Below are 18,141 nucleotides of genomic sequence, written 5' to 3' on the forward strand. Positions count from 1 at the left end.
AGGATAACACCTCACGCTACTCTTATCAGTCAAATGTTCAGTCTACAAAGTTTAAGACGGTTTTCCTGGCAGTCGCAGGCGTTAAGGGAGACCGCAATGGCCGAGACAGCTCTGACGCTGTCACAAGTCCAATTCTGAAGACTAACAACTGCCCTTGAAATCAGTATTATGTTACCAAACAACGGAAGATAAATTCTAATCGCTTTTCAAAATTTTGTGGCCGGCATAGTTAGCATTCAATCATGTTCTCTTCAAGACCGCTGACCAAGAAACTCGACATAACTCACCTGGAGCCAGTGCGCACGCGCATAAAACTAGATTACGTCACAAATGAAAGCAATTTCTTAATTATCCTTCACAACGCCTCAAAAAAGTACTGGAAACTTGGCCTCCACCAACAGCCCATTGCAACAACAAAATGACTTCCAATTCACCTAAAAGGACGATCCCTAATGGACTCGTCGAGCTGCTAGAGGGATTTGTACTTGTTGTTCTTAGAGACAAGCCGGAGGATTTGGTGCAATACGCTTCCGATTACTTTTCCTCGGCCAAACGTAGAAAGGTTTCTCTGGAGGAACATGGAGCAAGCGTGGACGAGCTAGGAGTGGACTTTTTTACCGCTACAAACTGGAATGGGCTAGTTTGAGCACAGCTTTGGAAATGATCTGTATTGTGTGTTAATAGTGACCTGTCTTGTCAGCACAAAGGTTAAGTCTGTAAGTAATTTTCAGTCAGCAGGACAACATTAAGTCCAGGAATCAACAATCGCTTTTGAACACTACATAAACGGCGAAAAGACAGTTTAAATGAAAGGGTCCCATTTCTGAATCATCCACTAAATAAACAGTCGAAAAAAAAAAAGACAGATCAAAATTCCACTGAATTAATTGCTGTTTTTATTCGTCCATTTAACACAGCATCAGAGTAGCTTATTTTCCTTCTCTCTTCTTACTCAGTACAGCCTCTTTAGCCGCTCTCCTCCTCTCCACAGTCAGCATTTCAGCTCGTTTGACGCTCTTGGCGTGCGGGTTCAGTTTCATCATGATGCCAATGTTCTTTAGTGGATTCTTCTTGCGGGTTGCCCGGCGGCTCTTTGATGGTCTGCAAAACAAAATCACCTCTTTCAATCCCTAGCCAAAGCCAATTATCATTACTGAATAAAGTACATCTCTTTCAACATGGCTGGCGGCGGCTAACTGCACTTTCCAGCACTTTGACCATAGTTAATTGAGGGAAATGGTTAGGAAGGCCGGTAAACATCAAAGAAGCAAATAAACAAGCTAAGATCTATGTTGGAGGGTCCTTGACCCTGCACATCTTTTGTTTCATGCTCATAGACTATGCACGAATAACGTAATCTTAATGTTCCATTGGTTGGTTGTATGAGCACACATAACCACCTTTTGTATTTTGTCAGGTTTTGTGCAGGGTCAACCCCCAAAATAGCAAACTTTGCCAGATTTCCTAACCATTTCCCTCTATTAACTATGCTTTGACGGGTCATTACTGCACCCCTTTATCTATATGAGTTACATCACTGGTGGATATGTGGTCACTTTCTTAGCCTTACACTGTATATGTAATCATAACAACAGTACATCTTGTACAAAACACCTTTTTGCAATTTATTAGCGTAGCAAGGTAGACCTGAATATCAACGAATTTCATAAAGGAGGAAAAAAGGCTTATGACTGAAAAAAATTAATTCGATTATTTTTCATAATCAAATTGTTTTCAGCCTGTTCAAACACAACTTTCAGTGAAGTCTAAAAATTCTCCTGAGAGGGCTCTGAGCCACCTTTTTCAAAATTTAAAGTACTTTTAGCAGGATATATTGTTGCTATAGCAACCTATTTTATAAATGACCGCAACATGTTCACTGACAATTTCGCATTTGAGTAACAACATTGAGCCATCTAGTTGATAATTTCTATCATTCTAGTCTGCTTGCAGGGAATTAATACTGCAAGGACAGAATCCTTATTACAATGACCATTGACCATTCTATCAATTACAACAGTTTACTGTACTCAATTTTGCAATTAGCCAATCAGAACCAGTGTTTACTGTCTTGATATCCTGCAATATCAGGTAATGTGACCTGATCTGATATGGCTACAATATCATGCTCACTTGGCTGAAACTTGGTACAGTAAACTTCTAGCAAAGAAAAAAAAACTGACCATTCTGATGCTTATACCTAATGCTTCCTTGGCATATCAGGCTTGTCTGGTTTCACCATGGGTATTTTGGTTTGACTACAACTTGCCAAAATATGAACCATGGCTCAACCAAACTCACCTGATATGTCGCCGAAGCATACAAAAAGGCATGATTAGGTATAAACATCAGAATGGTCAGTTATAATGAGGGAAAAAAGTCCAATCACCACTGAATTTATCTACTGCCAATGCTCTGAACATGTATTGTTTACTTGTTGTAGTTGTTGTGTTCTTTTTCAGTCATTACAAAAGGGGTTCATATACTGTTGGTATTTTGAGGTCTACAGATGTCAGAATATAACTGCAAGGCCATCTTAATACTCATCTGAGTCATTGATTACAGGCATTTGACAGAGCATCATGACAAAGTGATACAGCTGAATTAGAGCACTGGCACAAGCTGTTTTATAAGAACATAAGATTATTTCAAAGTTTGTTTACTGCTTACCCAGCTGGTCTGATAACAGACTGTATCTCCTCACTGTTGATCAGGCGATTGAGGTCTGCATTGCTCATAATTGGTTGAGGGAGACTGTAAAAAAACAAACCCAAGGGTTACTTTTAATGTCATTGATGTGAAAACAATCTGTTTGAGATGTTCACACGACATTAAGGGCAACAGCCCTTGAAACAGTTCCATCCCTGGTACTATTTTCACTCTTACTAGTTTCCATGTCATCTTTACTAATTGTGCACTTCATCAGTATGAAACTGCTTTTAAAAATGCACAAAAATAACTTTACACGAAATAAGAACAAGGTCTGATAAGTGATGTACATGTAAGAAACCACTTTGCAGAAATGCAAACACGTGTGGTCTGTTGTGATTTCAAACTGATAACATTTTGAATGTATTTTGTAGGTCAATTCTTTGCACCCATTCAAATTATGCCATATCTAAATATATTTATGTACTTATTCAAGGCCAGGTTATTCGAAAGCTGGTTAATGCTACCCTAGGGTTAAAAGTAAATGGGGGTATTCACTTCTCTTCTATAATAATGTTTAATTTCACTGCTTATGTTTTGTATAGTTTGAGATTATTCAAACTCAAAACTGAAGAACAAATAAAATATAAAAAAAACCGGACTGAAAATTTTACAAAGCTGAAATCAAAATTCACACTTATTCTTGTTAGTTAATCAGGCTTTGAACAAGCAGGTGTTCTTCATGTGAGTGCAAGACTAGTGACTTAAATCGCTGTTTATTAACTGGGATGAATGTTTGACTGTCTAGAGCCTTTTTAGATGAGTGTTGAAAGTAGTCAGGCAATTACTTTGGCTTTCATTTGGTGTAACTACAATTTGAGATTGGCTGAGTAGTCTAATCAGTAAGTAATTGGTTTGGTTTTGGTTTTTGTCTTACAACACTTAACTGAAAACCACTACTGTTTAACAAATATTTACCTTTACCAAATGGGGGTCTACATGTAGTTTCTTCTCATTTCCCTTCCCACAGAAAAATTATTTGGGCCACCTTGTTCAGTCTCCGGAATTCATAACAATCACACAATTAAATCCTTGTGTGTTGATTGGTTTTAATAAGGGATTAGTCAAAGTCTGATCACCAAGTCACTTCCCCGGGTGTACTTTTTGCTTTTAAGCTTTCAGCTAAATTTAAAATGGTTTTCAGCCTGGACTGGTAAGTATACATATAAGTGACTAAGACTATTTCTACATGTACTTCCCCCTAGAAGGGATGCTAGTCCATCAGAGGGTACCTCCACTTAACATGAAATTTGGCGGTACCCATTTATACACCTGGGTAGAGAGAGGCACTTTGAGAGTTAAGTGAATTGCCCAAAAACACAACACAATGTCCTTGGCCAGGGTTCTACCCTGGACCACACAATCCTGAGACAAGTGCACTAACGATGAGGCACTGTGCCTCCACTTGGTTATTGAAAGGGATAGAAAACTTCTAAAACTTTTGAATGGTTTAAAATTTACTTGTTCTTTCTTGAAAATTATATTTATCTCAAGAGTAGCCAAAATGCTCTGTCCTAGCAGACAGTGATTTTTGTTGGTCGCAAGAACTTACTTGTTTGGAGAACACTGAATTAGTCAGTGGTGTCTTACACAGGAACATTAGCCTACTTTAATCCCAGCATATATCTCTGTACATGTACCGTACACGCAGTGAGCCCAAGTACATCGACTTACTTGAAATCCTTCTTTTCTGAAGATGGTTTCTTTCCAGTTCCATACAATGCATCAAGTTTCTCAATGGCTCCTTTACTCCAGATACAGAACCTGCCAGTACACAAGTCAGCAAAAACTGTTGTCAGTCTATTGCTATCAATTTGTTGTTAAAGCAATAGCAAGTGAAAAATTAACTGTCTTGAGTGTTGTAAAATTTAATAGGCCAGGCAGAACTCAACAGTGTGACTCTTGCTGACCTTGCACAATGTGCTTCAACATTTAGCTATTGCTTTGATCTCCTCACCTGCCCATGTGACCACCAGGACACAGCTTCAGGAGATTCAATCGATCCACTGACAAGATGTCAACCCCTGGTAAGTTGCGAAAAGCTTTCCTCACTCCATGATCTTCATTGTAGATGACAAGCGGTCCTTTGCGCATTACAGTCCTTCGGTTACGCAGCTTACCCTAATAGGAATTTGAAACCAACATTAGATGCGCAAGAAACCAGACAAGAGTTGGTAACATACTTTTGAGCGTTTTACCTCGTTTTACCTCAAGCATGATGGAGGTTACATATATTCCTCTACAATATGATTTACCCCATGGAAAGGAAATTTTTTCATTTAAATGAGCTTTGCAAAGAAGTACAATGTATGGAAGATCCTTTGCCATGAGAACAAGATAACATAATTTAAGACATGAACTAACTACTACATTTTCTGTGATTCAATCAATTTAAAGCATGTTACTACAACTCTTCATAAAAATATTTGTATTCTGTCACAATACAAACCCTGAATTACAAAAAAAAAAAAAGATGTGAGAGTCCATTCAAGTTACAAACAACTTAAACTATGGGAATGTGTTCTATTTCTGAAATGGTAATGCCAAACTTACTTTGCCAGCACGGATCTTCTTGGAATCCTTGCACTTTTCCACATCCCCATAAGCATTAACAGCCTTCAGCAGTTTAACTGCTGCACTTGTCTTCTGCAGGGATTCAACAGCATCTGACACCACAAGAGGGACCTCAGGGATCTCTTCAACACGGTGACCTCGGGCCATCACTAAAGCAGGGAGAGCTGAAGCTGCCAGGGCTGAACACATGGCATAGCGGCGCTGTTTCTGGTTGATCTTACGATGCCAACGGCGCCAGGTTTTTGTGGGAGCAAACATACGGCCACCACGACACATCTTAATTTAAAGTAAAGGATAATCTGTTTTTCCTTTGACCTTTGAAAGCTCTTTGTTCTAGAAGATGTCTGAGAAATGTTTCTGGCTTATTTCAAACTTATACAGCATGTCTACACAGTATATTGATAGCTGTTCAGCAATGCTGTATGTGATCTGCATGTTACATTAATATTGAATCACTTTCAACCACTTGGCCAACTCTTGGAGTCTTGTGGAAACTAATAAATTGATGTACAGTTCTCATTGGGAGTTCTCATTGGGAGGCGCGGTGGCCTCATAATAAGTGCGCTCGTCTCCAGATCGAGCAGTCCAGGTTCAAGCCCTGGCTGGGGCCACTGTGTTGTGTTCTTGGGCAAGACACTTAACTCTCACAGTGTCTCTCTCCACCCAGGCGTATAAATGGGTACCAGCGAACTTAATGCTGGGGGTAACCCTGCGATGGACTAGCATCCCATCCAGGGGGGAGTAGAAATTCTCCTAGTCGCTTCATGCTACAGAAACCGGGATAAGCTCCGGCCTGATGGGCCACTTAGCTCGCATGCAGACTTTACCTTTTACCTCTCATTGTAAGGATACATTGCCAAAAGCACCTTGACCTGAGCGATGAGTACCACCACCCCGCACACGTGGAATCCTGGCAACGGCACGGCCAGTACCCCACGACTCAGCAGAGGTCTGATGCCCAGCAAGTTTGTTGACAGCATAAGCTTGCCGCTTGTTTTTGGCCATGTTGGTGTGGACAAAACCAACTACATCAGGACGAATGGGAGCTTTAAACACAGCAGGCAGAGTGGTCTGCCCTACATTTTCTCCTGCCTCATCATACACTGTTATTAAAGGTCTAGCCGCCTTAAATCAGAAACAGAAAAAGACAGTATTACTGGACATTCACAAAATGACATCAGAGTTGGAGTGATATAAGTTCACCCGTGAAACAACTATGATGGTAACATACATGTACATGTAATTGTTGCATTTTGTTTTAAACACAAACTTTTAACTAAACAACAGAGTGTATTCAGGCATACATTTAAATATACTACTTCCCACAAAACATTACAAAGGGTTGCATGTCCTAATGCATCTCTTCTTTCTAGTGATGAACAGGCCAACTCTGAGCCATTGCCTAAGTTTTATTTTACCAGTTCCACGGATTTCAAATCAATTGACTGTTTTCTCTTTCCACCGAAATGACTAAAACAGCAGAAAGAGTTCAAGACCATAGATATTATGCACCTTAAGCGTTGAAGGAGATTTTTCAAAAGAAAGTACAAGCAAATCCCTCGAAATGTTCCCAAACGACCTCCTTGATAGTAAGTGTGGTTTAAGAGTTCGAATTCAGCTTTAGCTTAAAGTTTGTGGAAGGCAGGCCATGAATTCCGTTTTGCTTTCTTATTTTACTAAAAGATGAAAGCGTTGAAATCAAATTTTTAATAACGTCTAACAAGGAAGTTTACAAAAAGCAGATATTTTAGAACGACTGTCGACACAAATCCACGTTGTGAAATATTCCAACCTCTTAACGAAACTACAAGCAAAATTTAAGGAGAAAGCTTTGCTATTTTATCTTCAAATTTCGCCAGTATACAGCTTAGTATTTCTTGAGCTCATATTGACTCCCTTCAACGTGTAACATAAAAGAGAAAGGTAAAAAAAATTAGACATTTATCCCTCCTCACGTACCATTTTATCGTATTCAAGATGGCCGGCGAAAGAGAGAGAATTGTACCACGTGTGTACAGATAAAAGGGGTTGCCCTGTGAGTCTGAAGGGGCGAGTGGCCGAGTAGTGCCCAGATTCCGCGTCTTTATTTTTGGTTCTTTCGTTCTTTCGTTAGCTTTCGTTCTTTCGATTTCTTTGGTTAGTTCATGCCAATAGACCAATTTCGATATATTAAAATTCAGTCTAACACAATAGACCTCAGCACGAGGCTCTGAGGAATAAACCTCACAAACTCTGTAGTTATTCCCCAGAGTCTCGTACTGAGGTCTATTGTTTTTGGCTGAATTTTAATATATCGAAATTGGGCTATTTATACTGCTGCGGAAATTTTCACTCCGTTTTCATGGCCCTAAATTATTTAAGGTGGGGGTTAACCTGAAGAAGGCTGGTTTGGCCAGCCGAAATATAGTTGTGTCGGTTTTTGCTTTCGTATTCTTCATTTTATATGTGAGGCCGATTAGATCACTATTGATCCAACGTATACCAGCAGGATCATCGTTCCGGTTGCTTGCTTAAACATTTTAAGGTGGTATGGTACCCTCAATATGGACCAAAAAGTTTGTTTAAATATGGTAAAGAAAGATCAATTGTGTGCTATTGCACTCAAGAAGGGAAATTAAATTTCTAGAGTTTTACTCAAAATGGTTGCTATGGAAACCAGCCACAGCCTTTTGAAGTAGTATTTTATAGTATTGACGCCAACGCTTCCTGCTCTTTTACAAAACAAGAATTGACTGTCAAATAAACATATCATGTAAGTTTCTATTTTGTTCTGTGATATGAACCTAAGTTTTGACAGTTAACTCTTATTTTCAGCGCTTTTTACAGCTTTATTTGGAATAACCTTATTTTTTACCACACCCAGTGGACAAATCATCTCAAGTCACGTGACAGACCTTAAAATGTTACGATTTTTTTGGTTTATATCATCACGACACCATTGGTCTTTGATGAGCCCAAGTTTCAGAAATTCTACTTAAAAACCTTGCAAAGTAGAAATGTTGGCGCGAAGTCAGTCGGTACAAAAGTAAACTTTTGAGAAAAATGCACTTTAAGTTTCTTACACGAAGTATTAAGCATTTAACGAGCCACAAATAGTGGGGGGAGGGGTGCAGATTGGATCTCGGGGGAGGGGGTGCAATGGTTGTTCTATTTTGTAAAAAGTTACCGCAGTTGTGGGAAATATTCCTTGTCATAAGGGAAATGAATGAGCCTGTGATGGCAATTTGAGGCAAAGCTTTTCACAAATAATTATACCAATCGAGTTGTGCATGTCTTAAAAGTTTTTTCTAAATAGTTTCGTTCATATAAGTTAAAAATAATCTATATTTTTGGTCACGTTCTTATAGTAAACAGTCGTTGCTATGGCCGTTGCCACGTGAAAAAACTTATACCACTGTGTACTTTCCTTAAATTTCACACTCATCTGGAAGGAAATTCGGCAAGATCGTTTCAAAATGTTTTTGACAAGTCCTCAAGGGTCTTAAGTCTTGTATTTTCAAGAAATTGAATTTTTCATGAACATCGCCATATTTTAGGGTACCATACCACCTTAACATGAAGGCCGTATTTTGGCTGGGTATTATGGTTTTAACGCAAATATCTCGTTCACGTTTCAAGCAGTCAAAAATCTCTCTGCTCATCCCACGTATCTACGTTTTGGGCTGTTTTGTAAATTTTTTGGTGATATTTGGGTATGTTTGAGGATAAATAGCTTTTCTCAAAGGATTAGTAAAATTTATGGAAATATGAAATTTTGAAGATTTGATATTGTTTTAAAATTAAAATTGAAGTTAAAAATTGGTAGACGGGCAGTTGTCCAACCTGGGTTGCCCTTTCGGGGGGCGTTCAACTGTCTGGTGGTGTTCCAAAACTATTTTGTTTCCTTTTAATCCCTCCTTAAACTTCCTAAATCTTCACTTAAATTCGGGTAGACTCCAGCCTTAATTCCCTCAGTCCTGAAATTCAAAATGCTTCCGGTATTGTTGTGTCCACCATTTATTCCCTATAAATGTGTTTGTGTGGGCTATTTTCGCTCTTTATTTGTTTTCTCTTGTTTTGCTTTGTTTTTTTTGTTGTTGTTGTTGTTTTGTTTTGCTTTTTTGTTGTTGTTTGTTTGTTTTTTGTTTGTTTTTGTTTTTTCTTCCGCTTTGTTTTTTTTTTGTTATTTTTCCCTTCGCTTCTGTGCATTTGGACGTTTAGCTTCACATGTGCATTTTTATTCTAAATAATGATCACTTTTGTGTGTTAAAAAACCAAATGTATCTTTTATATTTAAATAAATTGTCCTGCTAATGACTTTATTTAATTTGATATCTTTAGTCTTAGATCGTGTTCTAAAGTCCCCTACATAACTGATAAGCGTTTTTGGCTTCCCTGGTCTTTTATGCCTCATATAGATTTGATGTTTGTAAATTTATTTTAATTTATTGTGAATGAATGAATGAATGAATGAATGAATGAATGAATGAATGAATGAATGAATGAATGACAACTTTATTTAAGTCTCAGTCTTAATAGCTGAGCACAAGTGCTCTACTAATTGGGGAGACTAAAATATAAAGTAAAATGTATTCACCCAAGATTTAGTAAAATTAAGAGAATATTAAACTATTAAAATTGAATAAAAAAACACTAATTTGTTGATAAATACTATCATAATATTATCACCTAATAGTTATTTAACAACTAACTACATAGATGAACAGCAAGAACAACGTATACATCCATCGTCCAGCAGAGAGCTAACGTCAAATTTTCTAATAGTGCTTTTAAAGTTGTTCAGATTTTTGCAGATCTAATATTTTTAGGCAGTTTTGTCCATAATTTTGGTCCAAGGTAGCGCAGAGAATGTTGACCATATGCGGCAACATAATAAAAAACAGAAACTGAAACTAAACAACCAGGCATAACTGAACATAAAATAACCGTTTTATTTCTTAAATGTTACATAATCACAATAAACTAATACATGCACCTGCGTAGTAACAAAACAGGCACTTCACTTCATTTCGCTGCTTCTACTTGCTTCAGTACACAAATACATGATGTCTGTCCAAATGGACAATAAACACTTCAAGTTCTATGACACTTGACTTTAACTGAGTCCAAATTATTTCGCTACGCTTAGCTTGCGAGCATTGTACAGTGTTGTATACATGCGCGCCTGTTGAGAGCTGAATTAACCGAAATACCGACCGAAAATGCGATGCTGCCAGAAAGCGTGAAACTTGCTATATGAGAGATGACCGTCTGCCGTGAGATCAAAAGTCGATCGCGTGAAGTTAGTAAACAATAGTATAAATGCACACATCGAAGGCGATAACGTTGATCAAAACGCGAACTAAGTGAGCTCTGCTCCACTTCACCACCTTATCCACTACGTACTCGTGATCCTTCTTGGAACATGTGTTCTCATCTAGTATGGGATCAATGAAGTATGGCTTCAGAACCAGCAAGGTGTACGGCATGTTAAACAGAAGCAAGCCAGCAACAATAAGCCACGGAAGGCCTCGGGTACGGTCCATATAATAAGCCACAACGCCTGAGACCTGGGGGAACACGGATAGACCCATCATCAGGCGCGCACATCGGTGGAAACTTGTCAGCCACTGCCGGTGGATGGCAACAGGGTCCTTCATGCTCATTCGTGACGGCTGCTCCACGGCAACAACATACACTGCTATCCCTGTCATCAGGCCGCAAAGAAATGTGTTGATGCACTCGATTAGGGGAAAGATTTTCTCTGGGTTCATATTAACGCTTGCCATTTTGGATCTCTTCAATTTAAAGGACACTGTCCGTAATTTTTATCAGAAGTACCAACTGTGCAAGAAGTAACTTCGAGGCTGCTTTGCACTTAGCAAGAGACGCGAACCTTTTCTGTAAAACAAATATATCACACCCACCACCCATGACGTCATAGCGTGACACGACCAACTGGAGGGAGCAAATAAAGTGACAGCTGTCAACAATATTAAGTGATTGAGTTTTACCACAACAAAACGTATGTAAATCACATCTGTTGTCGAGGAAGCCGCGACAACGGTTGTCGTGAAAACACGGCCGCGAAGACTCGTGTGGAGAAAGTGAAAGTCTAGACTACGAGTAGTCCCTCTTTCGCTTAGTCCGTCGTGCGTGACGCGAAAGAAAACCGCGAGAAAATAAATGGCCGCGCGAAATCCTGGAGGCGAGGAGCACGCGAAAGGAGGGACTACCGCCTAAGCCCACGAGTTTGAATTACGCGTTGCTCTCACAACGCAAAAATATGATTGGCTTATGTTAGGAGCGTTGACAACGTGTTGTCAACATTCGAGATACCTGTGACGTCTTGCAGGAATGTTTTGGAACCGAAGCAAATCGAAGCGTTGGAATCGCGCTTCACAAGCCGTGATGTTCTTGCGAATCTGCCAACAGGCGCTTTGGAAAGATTTAAATTTATCCAGTGTTTTGTTTGGCAAAACTTTCTGCCTCAACCCCGACTGCGAGCGTGTTAGTGATTTCGCCGCTCAACAGCATCGTCTAAGTCAGCGAATATAAATTCACTGAGCTTGGCCTTTCTGCCGTCCATTTGAAAGATTGAACCGGACTCTCACTTGACACCGGATATTCTCCTGAAATTTTCCGCTGCTATCGGCAAACATTTCATCGCAGTTGGATGATCTCCTATGTATAATGTATAATGTATAATGTAAATTCTCGGTTGAAAGTCTATTGAAATTTTCGCAATAACTTTTAGACGCAGCGAAAATCGTTACAAGAGGCCTCATTCGCCGTCTTCTTTTTAAAACTTCTTCGACAGTTTCGCTGAACGAACACTGAACGAAGATATACTTCTCACGGCATATGTTTTTGCCTGGCTACTTGAAGAGTAGAGTAGAGCAATTTTATTCAGATCTCCCGGGGCTATTGATAACAGGCGATAATAAGAGGACGTCAAGATGAGAAATCCTACACCGAAAAATCACTCGGCCGTGAAAGGGCAAACTCTTGGGCTTAGGCGGTAGTCCCTCCTTTCGCGCGCTCCTAGCCCCCAGGATTTTGCGCGGCCATTTTTTCCTCGCGAATTTCTTTTGCGTCACGCACGACGGACTAAGCGAAAGAGGGACTACTCGTAGTCTAGTGAAAGTCTGGCAATCATTCGAATTAATCTATGGTCCAAGAGGAAGTTTATTTTGAGTTCAGATGATGATATAAATGGATATCCAGATGCAGAATATATATAATCTGGAGGTGTAAAACCAAATTAACAATTCAGTATGAATTGTTACGGTCGGGTGTGCTCAACAAAGGATTAGAGAATAGCTGACAAGGCGTGCCTAAAGAAAACATGAATTGTATGTGGACCATGCGGTATGCAAATTTGTTACTAGGAACCCGGTTGTACGTAGCACCAGTGTATAGATGATATTTCATTCAGCACACCTCCAAACTGAGATCAGAAGAAGCCTTGAAGTTAAGTTCAACAAAGTTGACACAACTTTGGACATAGGTTCCTTATGGTTGGCATTCCCCCGGTTGGGTACTCCCTATGCAGGGAGGCTCCGACTAAGCCAAAAGGGGTCCTTTTTCAGGCTGGATGGGAAGAGTAGGGTTGTCATGAGAGGATAAAGGCTAGGGGAGAAATTGTCATTTAGGAACTGTTCAGTAAAGGGGCCTTTTCATACTGAAATATCTCGTACAAGTTTTTTAGGGTAGAAAGACTTAGGATCACCAAAGTGTCCTGTAGCTATGTGAAAGGAGTACCATTATCTACGGAAGAAATACATGTGAGAAAAATTGGAGCATAAAAAGATAAGGGTTTGGACCTCAGGGCGGAGGCTTCCCGTATAAAGCTTTGTTGAGTACTCACACCCCTCCTGGGGTAACTGATCCATGCAGCGTAAATGAAAAGTGAAGATGTAAAGTCATTGCACAGGCATTTGAGAATAGACTTCGTTATCACCAAAAGACTCACGATCGGTTTGTCGTTATAATTCTCATCTGTGGAAGACTAGCAGCCATTGCTATAAAGACTATAAACTACAACAAGGGGAAGCCTGGCTGACCTACCTCGTCATATTGCAGTGGGAATGTTGGCCTTTCATGTGCCATATAAAACAAAAAACAAAAACAAAAAAGCAGTGGTTATTATGCCTGGGTCTGTTTAACTGATCAGAGGCTATTATGTAGTCCCCAGAAGAGACCCAGCATGTAGTCAAAGATATAGTGGATAAATGGATTGCCACCAACCTCGTTCCCAGGGTCTCTCCTCTTCCCGCCCCAAGAGCGGTGGAGAGATCCTGGGAATGAGGTGGTACAACCTAGTGTTCAGCGACATGAATCGACCAACGTATTGCACATTGTGGATAAATACTCCTATCTATATATTTTTTTAACCTCGCAACGTGCTTTAGCCGTTTTTTAGAAAAGTTCTCGTCATTTTGGGATTTTTTTCCCTGATCTGTCAGTATAATTTATGTGTAGGTGTTGAGTTTAATGTTTTCATAAATTAAAGAACCAAAACAACGCGCCTGAATATGTAAATCAATCCACCCGTGTTTAATATTAACACAAGTTCGGTCGAAGGTCAGGATTTCTTTAGAGCCAGTGAAGTCGTGTGATTCCCGTTATTTCTCGAACCATGAACGCTGAAGATGCTCTGAAACTCATCAAATTCGGTTCGACAGTGGCCACTGGTGTTATAGCAGGCGGAGCAATTTACATCAACCTTGCTGAACACCCCGCAAGAATGGAACTCGACGATGTTCAATCTCTCCATCGACAATGGAGGGAAAGCTTCGATCGTGCCAAGTACTTGATGGCTGGGACATCCCTGTTGCCACTGGTTGGCGGAATAGCGGCGTTTGCTATCAATCAGAGTAAAGGAAAACCTTGGCTGCTTACAGCTGGGCTTATGGCGTTCAATGCACCCTACACGGCCATTGCTATGAAGCCTCGTGTTATTGATCCAATCTATGATTACGAAGTGGCTGGCAAGATGGATCCAGGCGTAGTTAGAGACACGGTGGATAACTGGAACACTTTTCACAAGGTCCGTACGGTGATAGATCTGAGTGCGTTTGCCTGGTGTGTGTACAACCTCATCTACAACTGAAAGGTTTATTAAAATGTTTATTGCGCTTGTTGCCGGCCGTCACTGACTGTATTTGGGACTTTGTTTATGGTTTGATTCTAGCACTGGACATACCGGCTTATTTTCATGGGGAAGAATTTTTTTCATTCGTTTTTTTTTTTATAACCTAGATCTGAGCTGTGTAAACTTGAAGTTGTTAATGGTGATTTGGTAATATTTGGGATCTATAAATTGTACATCATATTTGCTTGGGGGCTTGTACAAAACTGTATTGTACAATAATAAAAGTTTCAGACACACAAGCAGAGTAGATTTTCATCTAAGACTGATTTTAGATTGGGTGTGATCTTGGAGTTTAGCTTGCCTGCCGACAGCTGTTCAGAAGGCACACAAGAGCGTGACGTGATTATTTTACTGCGTTACCTGTTTTTATTCGTTGACTCATGCACTGATCACCATTCCTATCTATTTGAATACGATATTTCTCACAATATTAAATCTTGGCCCACCAAAAATCTAGACTACGCACACAAAATTTAGACATGAAACCTGTTTTATTCTATTTTATTGAAGTCAATTAAAATCTTTAGCTCGGTACATAAGTCTCTTGAAAATAAAGAGATCTGCATCTGTAATTTATCGTTTCGTGGCTTAGCGCAATCGCACCAACTTTACATTTAAAGCAGCAACCACAGGAATGAATGCGCAATAATTAGTTGCGCAGTAGTCTTCAGCTGGGTGTTCCCTCGTTCATCAGGTCTGCCGTAGCGCCGGTGTATCCTCGAACTATACCCTAATTTCTTCAAACACGCATTGCTTTCATTATGGGATTCGACTTGGATGACTTATTTCCTTGTCTCGAAGTTGTTTCCACTGTAGCGGCCGGCATGTTTGTCGGCGGCGCGCTGTACATCAACCTCGTGGAGCACCCGGCGAGAATGACGATTGCCGATACCAAGTCTTGCCACAAGGAATGGATGGAGAGTTTTGATCGAGCAAAGGTCCTTCAAAGTCGCTTGGCGCTGGTCTCCATAGTGTCTGGAGCTGGAGCGTACTATTGCAACCCAAAGAAAGGTCTGCCGTTCCTTGTCGGCGGGGGCCTAATTGCAACGATTTTTCCGTACACGCTGTTAGTGCTGAAGCCCAACTCGATTGACCCTATCTACGATGAAGAGATAACAAGCAAGAAGAGCGAAAGTGTCGTGAGGGAGACCATAGACAAGTGGAATAGTTATCACATGGTCAGGAGCTTGATCACTTTGCCGGTCTTTGCTGGTTACGTCATGTACTTGGCCAGCGGTCACAAGAAGTTCTGGTGAGGGCTTGAGACTCCTGGCGCGAAATTGTAAACAATTGTATAACCTTGTAGCTTTTGTTTTTAATAGACCAGCCCTCATCTTGTGTAGTGATACTGATGATTTTTTTGATGGTAAAATACGTTGCCATGGGAACCCTAAAATCATTTAAATATTCTACTTTTTAGTACAAACGAACAGACGAACAAACATAGAACAAGTAACAGATGTCAAAAACTACCGGCACCTTACCAACGACTTATTCAGGACGCAAACAAAACTGGCAAGCAAGACCCAAACAGACCAACTTAATTTGACTAACAATAATTGACGGATCAAAACTTATTTGAACCGACCAATGACTCCTGACAAACTTTACACAAGTCTTCCAGCCAATTCCGTCATGGCTAAACTGAACAATCATTTTCACAGACCAGACTTATAACATCATCAACTAACAAACACTATTCACTTGACTCTGAAGATGACTTCCGCTCGGATTGTGGCAGTGTCAGTCACCAACACAAGTTCTTTTCAGAACTACCCTCACCCAGATGATCACATAAGATGAACTGCTGATACTCCTGGGTTCAAACCATTTACTATCATACTACTAATTGTTGTCTAAACATATATTTAAGCGATTTTAAGAAACAACACAACGTTTTTTAAATACATGTTTCAACAGAATCTTCTGTCATCTTCAGTGGGAAAAGCCTACACTAAATCATCAACTTTATCATGTTAATTTTAAACTTTCTCTGTAATATTTTGCATTGTCTTGTTTCCTTTTGTTCTTATATTCAATTACCATTTTGCTTACACTTATATATTCAACTCTGTACTTTGTAATTTAAACTGAAGATGACAGAAGATCCTGTGGAAACATGTATTTAAAAAAATGTGTTGTTTCTTAAAATTTCAACATGTCTGCTACTATCCAGACCAGTTAGGATTCTTTTTATGTTTAATTTATTATTTTTATATTGGAAGTAGATAAATCAAATTTTGGCCAATTTTCCCAAAATGTTGTTAGAGGAAGTCTCAGAGCCACCGTAGAATTTTCAAATTTTTTAGGGTGACTCAATGAACTTGACATATAACCAAGTAGTTTTTGTGCAGTAAACTCCTAAATTGCACTCAGCCTGGGTATAATGATGTCTACTACAGTCGCTAAGTGTAACTTCAGTATCCAGTGGTCATTATGTGGCCATCCCCTGTTAAGTGGGAAGTCATCACAGCCCTGAAATTATTGTCTATGAAATACTGTAAGCAAAACCCCTATAAACTAGTGGATGGGGGTTTTCTATTTTCCTTATCCCTATTAAGCAGCCTGACCCAAAATAGTTTGGCTGTTTTGGAAAACATGATGACAGATAAGAATCCGAAATAGAAAAAGATCACTGATAAAATTATTTGAACACACATTTACTATTGTCATTGCGTGATTCCATGTTGCCTTATCGCTCGTTAATTTGTATTTGAATGAATTGAGGTTTTTACTAAGCCTCTTGCTAGTTCCTGATAAACCTCTACTCAGCAGCCTCCTCCCATTTCCTAGAGGATGGCTGCTTTTAATAGAGGTTCAGCTGTACAGCTGCTTCCATCAATACCATATATTAATTTACCAGCCAAGCTATTTTTTCAGACATTTGGTCTTGAATTGGCCAAAAATGTTTCAAACAAAGGGTTTGAGAGCCGAGAGTTTGATTGTATTCTCTCTCTGGTGCATGTGTCAAGGACTTAGCCTGCTGCTCCCTTGCAGTATCTGAACATTTTGTTTTACTTTACTCATATTTTAATAGGTGTTTTCTTGCTCATAAGTGGCATAGTTTTCTGAGAGCTGGATTATTGTTTGAGTGATGTAAAAGTGGCAGACCAGTGATGAGAGCTGCAAGAATCATTATAGACTGATGTTCCCTAAGGACAAACAAGTGACTATAGTTTAATATCATAGTATAGTAGTCCTCCAATCACATGTATGTTCGCCGGGGTGTTCTGATTAGTGGCCCTAAAATACAGGGTGGCTAATCTCCAACTATTTGTTGACAGACTATAAATGCAATTGTGAATGTTATGGGCGGTGCTTTTTCTCACTTAACTATCAAGTTGTTGGCTGAATGGTATGTTGAAATCCCTTAATTTTGAGACTTCAATGTTAAGTCAGGAACACAGTGTTTTAACAGGGAGATGCCCACTTTTTACACCTTTTACCCAGTTTTCACCACCCTGATTTCACTCCCTGATGGTTCCAACCTCAACATGCAGTTTCTTTTTACAACAATGCTATCTCGTCAGACAAGTGGGTGCATGGAATAAAAAATTATCAGATGGAGGAATTTACTGTCATCTGCAACCAGATGCTCAGAACCAGCAATTACAAAACATTTAGAGCTGAATTTACAGCAAAGTGGCACAAACTTCAGTGGTGGATCGAGGGGAGGGGCCTGGAGGTCCCCCCTCCCTTATCTTGGGTAGAAAAAGACAGAA

At 39.7% G+C, this 18,141-nt stretch overlaps 4 protein-coding genes across 4 annotated transcripts; 2 read left to right on the forward strand and 2 right to left on the reverse strand.

The window, feature by feature from the left end:
- Positions 1–873: 873 nt before the first annotated feature.
- LOC110053607 (large ribosomal subunit protein uL4B-like) lies at positions 874–7,376 on the reverse strand. The gene is made up of 7 exons (XM_020759859.2): positions 7,243–7,376; positions 6,136–6,408; positions 5,263–5,559; positions 4,667–4,830; positions 4,384–4,473; positions 2,671–2,754; positions 874–1,101 (listed from the first exon to the last, which is right to left on the reverse strand). The coding sequence occupies exons 1-7, from the start codon at positions 7,243–7,245 to the stop codon at positions 930–932; spliced, it is 1,083 nt and encodes a 360-aa protein (XP_020615518.1). The 5' UTR covers positions 7,246–7,376; the 3' UTR covers positions 874–929.
- A 2,818-nt stretch (positions 7,377–10,194) lies between these two features.
- On the reverse strand, positions 10,195–11,175 carry LOC110053626 (uncharacterized). The gene has a single exon (XM_020759881.2). It carries the CDS (start codon positions 11,049–11,051, stop codon positions 10,566–10,568), a length of 486 nt encoding a protein of 161 aa, XP_020615540.1. The 5' UTR covers positions 11,052–11,175; the 3' UTR covers positions 10,195–10,565.
- Positions 11,176–13,813: 2,638 nt separating this feature from the next.
- On the forward strand, positions 13,814–14,658 carry LOC110053605 (uncharacterized). The gene has a single exon (XM_020759857.1). The coding sequence runs from the start codon at positions 13,904–13,906 to the stop codon at positions 14,375–14,377; it is 474 nt and encodes a 157-aa protein (XP_020615516.1). The 5' UTR covers positions 13,814–13,903; the 3' UTR covers positions 14,378–14,658.
- Positions 14,659–14,751: 93 nt separating this feature from the next.
- Positions 14,752–17,728, forward strand: LOC110053604 (uncharacterized). Its single transcript, XM_020759856.2, has one exon. The coding sequence runs from the start codon at positions 15,181–15,183 to the stop codon at positions 15,673–15,675; it is 495 nt and encodes a 164-aa protein (XP_020615515.1). The 5' UTR covers positions 14,752–15,180; the 3' UTR covers positions 15,676–17,728.
- Positions 17,729–18,141: the final 413 nt, after the last annotated feature.

The sequence above is a fragment of the Orbicella faveolata genome, unplaced genomic scaffold (assembly GCF_042242905.1).
Source record: "Orbicella faveolata isolate gen_17 unplaced genomic scaffold, um_ofav_v1 contig_1, whole genome shotgun sequence".
Classification (NCBI taxonomy): domain Eukaryota; kingdom Metazoa; phylum Cnidaria; class Anthozoa; order Scleractinia; family Merulinidae; genus Orbicella; species Orbicella faveolata.

Bases quoted from the DNA above. Each gene is read 5' to 3' on its own strand.
- LOC110053626 (XM_020759881.2), bottom strand. From the start codon at position 11,051: ATGGCAAGCGTTAATATGAACCCAGAGAAAATCTTTCCCCTAATCGAG.
- LOC110053607 (XM_020759859.2), bottom strand. The intron at 5,560-6,135 runs GTATCCTTACAA...CTTTAAATTAAG, and splicing joins GTCAAGGTGCTTTTGGCAAT to ATGTGTCGTGGTGGCCGTAT. The intron at 2,755-4,383 runs GTAAGTCGATGT...GTTTTTTTACAG, and splicing joins TCAGAAAAGAAGGATTTCAA to TCTCCCTCAACCAATTATGA.
- LOC110053604 (XM_020759856.2), top strand. From the start codon at position 15,181: ATGGGATTCGACTTGGATGACTTATTTCCTTGTCTCGAAGTTGTTTCC.
- LOC110053605 (XM_020759857.1), top strand. From the start codon at position 13,904: ATGAACGCTGAAGATGCTCTGAAACTCATCAAATTCGGTTCGACAGTG.